Below are 10,000 nucleotides of genomic sequence, written 5' to 3' on the forward strand. Positions count from 1 at the left end.
CATTAGTACAGGCGGGGAAGGGGAAAGGGTTATCTTACCTGGGGTACGGCCCAAAGAGCTGGGTTCTGCTCCCGCAGCGCAAAGCAGAGCAGAGAGAGGTCAGGTAAGAGCACAATCAGAGAGCAGGCTAATGCGGTGGTCACCGTCACAGTGTGTGTGTGTGTGTGTAGGTGAATATCTGAGAGAGAGTATGTGTGACAGTGTTCATGTGTGTGCGAGTGTGAGTGTGTGTGTGTATGTGTAGGTGAATATGTAAGAGAGAGTGTGTGTGACAGTGTTCATGTGTGTGCGAGTGTGAGTGTGTGTGTGTGTGTGTGTGTGAATACCTGTCCCCTTGACCACATATAAATGTGAGTATTTGTGTGTATAAGTGTGTGTGTGCATGTGTGTGTAAGAGTCCGAGTGTGTGTATATAAATGTGAGTATTTGGGTTTTATACGTGTATATAATAATATGTGTATTTGTGTGTATGTACAAGTGTGTAAGTGTGTGTGTATGTAAGAGTCTGAGTGAATGTGTGCGTGTGTAAGAGTTTGGGTGAATGTGTGTGTGTAAGAGTTTGGGTGAATGTGTGTGTGTAAGAGTTTGAGTGAATGAGTTTGGGGTGTGCGGGAGGTTACAGCAGGCTGAAGAACTCACGGTAGTGTGTAAGAGTGTGTGTGTGTGTAAGGTTCACTCACAGCAGGCTGAAGAGCTTGCGGTAGTGTGTAAGAGTGTGCGTGTGTGTAAGAGTGTGTGTGTGTGTAAGGTTCACTCACAGCAGGCTGAAGAACTCACGGTAGTGTGTAAGAGTGTGCGTGTGTGTAAGGTTCACTCACAGCAGGCTGAAGAGCTCGCGGTAGTTCTCGTCCCCTTTCCCCTCGGAGACCAAGCTGTCCAGCTTATCGATGAGCTCCGCCTCCACCTGCGTGACATCACAGGTTAACGATCCGCCCACCAGACGCTGCTCCCAGTGTGAGCCTGCCGGGATGCGGGAGGAGCGCTCACCTGTTTGAAGTTCCCGTTCTTGCGCTGTTCCCAGTCCATCATGTCGTGGAAGATTGGGATCATGATGTTGCGCACCTCCGGCTGAGGAACCAGCGTCACGCCCAGGAATGGGCCGATCATTCCGGGAATGAAGTGGATCTTGTTCTCGCCTGGTCGGACAAAGCCAGCTCATCGTTACATGGATCAAATCAACCAAATAAAGATAATAAAATAAAATAAAAGTTACCCTCCCCCATCCAATAACAGGTCTGAAATGTGCTTGTGAAAAAGGAAAAAATATGCACTTGTTCTTGGCGATGAGTTTTTAAAGTTGCAGTTCCTCTTGTGGTCAATAGGGGTCAGTATTACATAGCTAGTAAGCCCCAATCAGCCACTATATCTGGGAATACTGCAGTGCCAACAGGGAATACAATCCTCTATAGCACCTTGATACATGATCAGACACCATTTCAACCATGAAATGAGCAGACACAATATGACCTAACTTAAATCTGTCATTACACTAAAAGTATGGTTTTTGGCATAGCAGTCTGAAATGGCCTACTTTCTCAATATGATAAACCATATGCTGAGGTAAAGCTATAGTATACATAGACTGCAGTGCTTGATACTGTTATTGTGTGTGTTTGTGTGAATATGAATGTATGAGCGTGGGTGTGTAAGACTGTGTGTTTGCATTTGTGTAGGAGTATGTGTGTGGGTGTGTATGTATTCATGAGGGAACGTGTGCCTATTTGTGTGTGAGTATAAGTGTGTAAGCGTGTGTGAGCATATGTGAGTGTGTGTGAGTATAACTGTGTGAGCGTGTGTGTGAGAATATGTGTGTGAGCATGTGTGTTTGTGTGAGTATAAATGTGTGCGTGTGTGTGTTTTTCAGTGTGTGTGAGTATAAGTGTGTGAGCGTGTGTGTGTTTGTGTGTGTGTGTGTGTGTGTGTATGTGTGTGTGTTTGTGTGTGTGTGTGTGTGTATGTGTGTGGGTGGTAGACTCACCGAGGTTCTGCCACATGCTGAAGAGCTCATAGGCCATCATCACTCTCATATCTCCATACCTGTGAGAGACAGCGCGAGTCCCAGTCAGTACAGTCATACACACACACACACACACACACACACTTACACACGTCTTCCTTCATCACCCCCTACTCTCCCCATCTCTCCGCTCCACTCCATCTCTCCCCTGATCTCTCTCGCCCTCTCTCTCCCTCTCTCTCTCCTTGCTGTTTCTCAGGTAGCCCAACACAAGGCACACCAGGCGGGAAGCTAACTACCCTACCCGTATAACAATCCTCAACCCATTTTCTGATCATTTTTTATACTTAACAAGCTCAATTTTAAGCTTGAGTGAAAAACTACTCCCATTTCAGACCTTGTTTCTTCTATTTATTGTGCTAAGGAAATATGCCGAACACAGCTTCACTCCCGTTGAATCAAATGCTTTCTACAGTTCTGGCACACTCGTAAAACAAGTGTCACGATTTAGCAATGTACAACATAAACTGTTCATTTAATAAATTATCAGATTCTCATAGATATCACAGACAAAGGTTTTGCTATGAACCTTGGGAGCTTGAGGCATGGGAACCACAACCACAGAAATGACTACAGAGACCAGATAACCTTTGATTGGATCATCATATTGACTCAGTGACTAGCTGGACTGATGAGCTAAAGAGCTGTACAGGGTTGCGATTGATTATGAACAGACAAAGACACTAACCAGAGGTGGAAGATCCAGGGGTCAGAAAGTAAAAGTATTGCCATGTGTTTCTTGCACCCATGAACTCAAGATGATGAATATTGATGTACAAATACTGTACGCATTAAAGAGGACCTGAGCTATGTTATAAGGAATTTCTCTAACCTTTAGGAGCACTTTCACAAACGTACATCTTGCTCTGGTTGTTTGTTATTTTTTTGCAGAAATATATTTGTTTTTCTATTTTTGGGGTATTTATCACCATTTGATTCATTGTTCATACCTTGAGTTTGATTCATTCAAACTCACATTAAAATATACAAAACATTGTTGATAATTGCAAATGTATTACATTTGTCTGATCATAAGAATTAAATATAGAATATAGAATAAAAAAATGTATTTCTCATAAATCACACAAAATGATTTGATGCAAAAAGAAAAAAAAGAAAAAACACTTGACACTAATTGGGTGGGTGCCTATATTAGCATAGTCGTTATTGAAGGACAAAAAGCAGGTTGGGGGTGATGATGGATTAAAAGTGCTTTCTGCCTCCCCCGACACCACTGTGATTCCCAGTGACACACAAGAGATCCCCCCCCACCCACCCAAAACCCCACTTCCCCCCTACTACCCCACATCCCCCTCCAACCTCCGACACATCTGGCCTTTCAGTTTCAGACTGCAGCAGAATGCCTTGGAGCCTAACTCCGTCGCATCGAGTATATTCTCAGACACACTGGAGGAAAACTGCCAGAGAACAGGAGACTGGGACTGCATGAAACATGAAAAAACCCCAAATCCAGCATCTGTACCAACCTAATTATCAGTAAGTCCACGTATCAGTGCGTGTTTTTTTTTAGCATTTTTACGCGTACGTGTTTATCTACGGTACTGAGAACTGAAGGCTTGAGGGCGAACGTGAGTCATTGCTCGCATCGCAAACAGGGAAAATGATCGTCCTGAGGTAGAAACTCCAGAAAGCAAATCCTGGGGAAAATCACCCCTTCCTCACATCACAGCAGGCTTGGGCACGCAATGAAAGCATAACTACTTAAAACTAGGTCACCAACGGGGCATAAAGTCACACTATCTTCACTCCGGCATCGCAGACAGCAAGACAGACGTACTTATCGAACAGACATATGAGACATACAGACAGACAGTGGGGTCCAGAAGTCTGAGACCCCCAGTGAACATGCTTCTATTCTGCATTGTTTTCTAATTGAATACAACATTTTTAATTACAAATTATATAGTCAGCATAACAATTTTTGAGAAAAGTTGAATCTTCAATTTACATGAATTTCATAATTTCTTAGTATTTGGCATGTCCCCCTTTTGCTTTACTGGTAACCTGCTCTTGAGCTGGCATGGACACCACAAAACCTGATGATCCATGTTCTCCCAGCATTATTTGACAATGCTCCAAAGAGCATCTTGTGATGTTACTGAATGCTTGGCTTTTCTCAGTCTTCAAGTGTCCCATAAATGTTCAGTGGGGTTGTTCTGGTGATTGTCAGTGGGGTTGTGGTCAGGTGATTGTCAGTGGGGTTGTGGTCAGGTGATTGTTAGTGGGGTTGTTCTGGTGATTGTGGATTGTGCAGCACTCCTTTCCCTTATTTGGCCTTCAAGTAGTTCTTGCAAAGCTTTGAAGTAACTTTAACTAATTAAAACATTTTCAAAACCCTAAAACTATCTGTTTATTTTCGTCATTGCATGAAAACAAAACCAAGATTTTTAATGTGGTCTCAGACTTTTGGACCTCACTGTAGGTCTATAGGTGATTTCTGTTGTTTACTCTCAAATACCTAAATATCTCCACACACTCTATTTAAATATATTTTAGATAAAATAACTACTACAAAAATACGATTCTAAAGACATTCACAGACATCATTCAGTCACCAACCATCAGACACCTGGATCTATTTTCACAAAGCTCTCCCAGTGTAAGAGTGCTGACTTGAAGTCAGGTTTCCCTTGTCAGTATTCCAGCCTTAACCAAGCAAAAAAACTGACCCTAGATCAGCGCCTCAGCTCTGATAGATTTAATGAATGCAGAGCCTGTACAAAAACAGAATCTGAATTCTGCACAGGCATTCTCCTTCGGACACACAGCATGGGGTCTTACTTGTCTAGAACCTTCTTCCTCTTGGCTGGAGTGAGTGCCTCCAGCTGTAGGCTGGGCTGGTTGATGTACAGAACCGCAAGGCTGAAGTAGGAGTTCCACACCTGAAACAGAGTCAGAACCCGAGAAAGAGTGAGAACCCCACCCTCAGTGCAATTGGGCGTGTGCAGGAGGTTAACTTACAGCAGGCAATACTGAGGCTAACTCATCATTGCTAATATAACAGTGCTAACTCATCAGTGCTAACACATCAAAGCTAACTCATCATTGCTAATATAACAGTGCTAACTCATCAGTGCTAAGGCATCAGGGCTAAGACACCAGGGCTAAGGCATCAGGCCATAACAGGGAATGTGGACATTATTTAACGTATGAATAGAGTTCATATCTCAGGTCTGGTCAAAGGTCAAAGGTCTCAAACTCCAGTCCTGGAGGTCTGCAATGTCTTCAGCTTTTAGTGCATTTTTAGCATTTCAGTGATTCACTGATCGGTTAAGGAATTCATAACAAGGCCTGAACTGGCTACTGATTGAAGGAAACCTGCAGACACTGAGGCCCTCCAGGGGCCCACAGGGTGTGCTGGGTTTTGTTGTTACTCAGCACTTAATTGATTAATTAAAGCAGTTAATTACATTGAGTTCACCTCACCTGGTTTCTTGGTTGCTAATATTAAGGTGAAAACAAAAGCCAGCACATCCTGCAGCATCCCAGCACCAGGAGTGAGGAGAACTCTAGTGAGGTGCTCTACTGCTCAACACAGTAAATCTTCTACTTTGTGCTACTATTGGTTTCAAAAGATTGAGTTATGACTTCAAGTAATCTGACTGAGCGGTAATTGTGCCATCAAGGGCCATTCACTAAATTCTACTTGACTGACAGATCTGGAGACAGGTTTTGTTCACCCCTAAAAATGAAATCATAGCAAAAGTCATGATGGAAATAAGAAAAGTAATAACATATTCTACCGTAAGATTCCAGGGGATTTGTTCGAAATAAAATTAAAAGGTCATCTTGACTGCTCTTTAAACATAATATTTTATTCATACAAAAATCTATTAGGAGTGTAAACGTGGTTGATTGAACAGTCACCGCAAAAGCCACTGCTTTAGTTATCTTAATTAAACCAACATCCCAGGATGATTACACCTCCCAAACATAACACAAAAGTGAAACTAGCTTTTCTTTTTTACCTTAACTAGACTTGAACACAAGATAAACAATGCTAGACTTGTTTGTCGATTTCATTTTCTTGTTTTTGACCTTATTGAATTATTAATGTAGTTTACTGTTAATGGGCTAATTTATGCTACCGAGCACAGCTTGGCGTCTCGGTGCCGAGACGACCTTCTCATTAAGCGCTGGATTAGCGACCGCGGGGTTCCTCTGTCTGGCCCCCAGCTGAGCTGTGGCTTCCCAGCATCGCCAGATGAGCAGTCCCCACAAAACCCATGGTCCCCACAAAACCCATGGTCCCCACAAAACCCATGGTCCCCACAAAACCCATGGTCCCCACAAAACCCATGGTCCCCACAAAACCCGTGGTCCCTACAAACCCGTGGTCCCCACAAAACCCATGGTCCCCACAAAACCCATGGTCCCCACAAAACCCATGGTCCCCACAAACCCATGGTCCCCACAAAACCCATGGTCCCCACAAAACCCATGGTCCCCACAAAACCCATGGTCCCCAAAAAACCCGTGGTCCCCACAAAACCCACGGTCCCTACAAAACCTGTGGCCCCCACAAAACTCACGGTCCCCACAAAACCCACGGTCCCTACAAAACCCATGGTCCCCACAAAACCCACTGTTCCCACAAAACCTGCAGTCCCTACAAAACCCATGGTCCCCACAAAACCCACGGTCCCCACAAAACCCACGGTCCCCACAAAACCCACGGTCCCCACAAAACCCTGCCCTGCACACACACCCCAGGGAGGTAACACACCTTGAAATCGAAGTCGGCCTCGGTGAAGTTTTTGTGCAGGGCTGGTGAAAGGTACTGCGCCGTGGTCACGATGATGCTGAAAGAAGCGCAGAGAGAAACACGACAATGTCACTCGCCGCTGGCAGGGACAGATGGGAAGGCTGGCCCGCCCACAGTCCTCCAGCCAGCGAGGTTAATTGGGATCATCTGGAGGGGAGGAAAGCCCAGAGTGCTTTTTGGCAAGGCCTATGCCCTGGAGAGGGAACAGGTGACAGGCTTAACACATGGCTACACAATAAAAATATCACTACTATATACACTGTCATGGAATCCATTTTACCCTGAGTGAGTATCCATTTTATGAAGGGGCATTCCAGTAGAACTGGTAAAGATTTTTTAAAGGAGTTATTTTTCACTGGGAAATGGAGCCGTGAGAAAGTGAAGCTCTGCATGTTTTGTCACAAAGGCAGTGCAAGAGATGACACTGTCTGATGAGATGCTGCTCACCAGTTGAGTTTAACAATGTAAACAATAACGAGATTGGATTGGCTGGATTGTATCAAACTTGATGTGTTATTTATCGTTGTCCTATGTTCAGAGCAGGAGCAGGCAAGTGTATGCGTCTGTGTGTGCGTGTCTGTGTGTGTGTGTGTGTGTCTGTGTGTGTTTGTGTGTCTGTGTGTGTGTGTGTGTGTCTGTGTGTGTGTGTGTGTGTGTGTGTCTGTGTGTGTGTGTGTGTGTGTGTGTGTCTGTGTGTGTCTGTGTGTGTGTATGTGTGTGTGTGTCTGTGTGTGTCTGTGTGTGTGTGTGTCTGTGTGTGTGTGTGCGTGTGTGTGTGTGTGTATGTGTTTGTGTGTGTGTGTGTGTATGTGTGTGTGTGCGCTTGTTTGCCGAGAGCTCTAACACCACCGGAATGCTTCCTGGTAATCTTTTTCATTTAATACACGGTTTTTCTGTGACAGATTTTATTTTGAGAGGGAAGAGGATCCATCAAAACACAATTTAGAGGATTCCCAGAACTACGTTACTCAGAGTCATATCCCCTGTTTTTTTAACCTTTGTTTTTCCAGCTCAACAAACATCTCTCATCGTAAGAGGCTTAGAATAGCCAGCAGGGTGCAGACAGAAAGCAAATTTAATAATGAATTGAAATCCCCACAGGCTCTGGTGTACAAGCTGAACAGAGAGCGTTTCTGCTTCGACGAGTGTTGAGCACAACCTGGGCTCAGCCACCCAAAAGCAACACCATATCGTGGGTGTGAAACACAGCTGGCCTGCCTGCAACAGTGCATCACGCTGTGCTACGCTAAAGAATCGTTTCAGATTACAACACTCCTAAACTCGCGAGAGCTTTTAAGGAGGTAATGAGGACACAGGGTCACGACAAAATCCCACCTCCTGGCACCCTATGCCTGAGGACACCTGGGAATATTCTGGACGGAGAATGTTCCGGAAAGGATGGTGGTGCGGCCTTACTTGCTGGTGAGGAGCCTCATCATGTTCCAGTCTCGGGGAAAGATGCTGAGCTTCATCAGGTTGCGGAACACACAGAAGATCTTGAGCAGGAATTCCTGTGGGAGGGCACACAGCAAGGCTAGCATCTCTCTTCATATAAACGATCTCTTCCAACAGGGTGCAGTGTGTGGTGTACATCAGATATCTAAAGCACTCGTGGTGGTTTAGGTGAGCTTCTCCTTACTTACTGAGCACCTTATTTACTGAGAAAGATTCTATATAAATACTATCTACAGTTATTATAATACTATATCTATAGTATTATTGTTGTTGGTGGTGGTGTTGTTATAACTAATCACTTTGGGGGTTGCTTTTGTGTCTGCCTGTCACCACAAGTGTAACCGCAGCTGTAATGATAGGTGTAAAAGTAGTTAAACCTTAAATGTTCTCTCACTCTAGAGCACAGGTCAACTCTGGCCCTTGAATCTAAATCCAGCCCTGGTTTTCTTTTCAATGCTACTGATTGGCCTTCACACCTGACTCCCAGGTAAGAAGAGGCAAGAAAAACAGAAGTTCTGAGTGTGAGTTGCTGATCCCAGCTCTAGAGCATCCAAAAACAAAATTTTAAATTAGTTTTCTGCTATCTGATGTGCTGTACCAAGATTTAGCCAGTGTTATGTCATAGGTAAGGTGCTAAGTGAAAGTGAACTGCCACCTCCGATGGAGCCTCCTACACACGCTCATGCTGCTCGTGCTTTGTTGGAAGCTGTTCCCTTACATTACATTACATTACATTACATTACATTACATGCAATGTGCACAAGTGGGCAAGCTTTTATCTCATATCAGAGCTTCAATAATGTCAGGCTCAGTGTACCACTGAGTCCCGTCCTCTTTAGAAAGCACTGAGAAATACACAACACCTCATATCATATGTATTTTGCTCAGGTGATCTATTTGCACGAAAAAACAATGATGGTTTTAAGTGTGGTTGGAGTAAGATTTGTGAAGTGTGGAGACTATTTCCTGGTGGCCATTTTGTTATTCCTAATGGTTCAGCCAATCAGGATCTTACCTTCAGCTCCTCTTTGCTCTGGAAGTTGTCCAGAAGGTGCTGGAAGTGGATGTCTGACATCTGACGCAGCAGAGACAGGAGGCAAGACACGTACTCTCCCTGCCAATGAGAAGACATGCAGACACACGTCGGCCAATCAAACTGTCTGACATGCCACGCAATGACCAATCTTTAAAATGTAAACAGAGAGAGAGGGGGACAGCAACAGGGGTGGGATGGTAGGGTGTGAAATGGAGGAAAATGGTTTCAAGGCCTTTCAAGGCATTAACAAAAACAAAAGGATAATGTTCTATCAATAATTACATCATGTGGAGTCACTAAGTAGAAAATGTTCTAGATTCTGATTTTTTAGACCTACAGCAATATTATCATAGTCTTAGTTAATACACTAATACACTATTAATACATGGATAATACACTATTAATACTGCATTAATACACCATTAATACACTCTTAATACGCTATAAAGTCAGTGGGCCACAGCCTTGGTGTAGATTAGGGATTTTCAGCAGTTTTGATATTGGTTCCAGGAGAAACTAAGGTCAGTGAAAGTTCTCTGCATATTTTTTCCTTTTTTCGTAATACTGCATATTTGGTATGCTGCTATTTGCTTAGTTGTTGAACATTTCATTTTCCAAAAATGGCCTAGTTTCAATGACCAGGTTGTCACTCTTTCAGCAAATAGGACACCTCTTTTTAGTCTGTCAAATCTTTTAAAAATATAAT

At 43.8% G+C, this 10,000-nt stretch overlaps 1 protein-coding gene across 1 annotated transcript in view; it reads right to left on the minus strand.

Annotated features, from left to right (window-relative positions):
* Nucleotides 1–10,000, minus strand: part of LOC133109731 (dedicator of cytokinesis protein 3-like) — a 319,579-nt gene that overhangs the window by 26,710 nt on the left and 282,869 nt on the right. The window contains exons 28-35 of the mRNA XM_061219260.1: nucleotides 9,274–9,372; nucleotides 8,220–8,314; nucleotides 6,765–6,840; nucleotides 4,820–4,920; nucleotides 1,979–2,037; nucleotides 988–1,136; nucleotides 819–904; nucleotides 39–65 (exon numbers count right to left, since the gene is read on the minus strand). Of these exons, the coding sequence (XP_061075244.1) occupies nucleotides 39–65; nucleotides 819–904; nucleotides 988–1,136; nucleotides 1,979–2,037; nucleotides 4,820–4,920; nucleotides 6,765–6,840; nucleotides 8,220–8,314; nucleotides 9,274–9,372 (692 nt within the window). The remainder of the gene's footprint in view (nucleotides 1–38; nucleotides 66–818; nucleotides 905–987; nucleotides 1,137–1,978; nucleotides 2,038–4,819; nucleotides 4,921–6,764; nucleotides 6,841–8,219; nucleotides 8,315–9,273; nucleotides 9,373–10,000) is intronic.

Source organism: Conger conger, chromosome 14, assembly GCF_963514075.1.
Source record: "Conger conger chromosome 14, fConCon1.1, whole genome shotgun sequence".
NCBI lineage: Eukaryota > Metazoa > Chordata > Actinopteri > Anguilliformes > Congridae > Conger > Conger conger.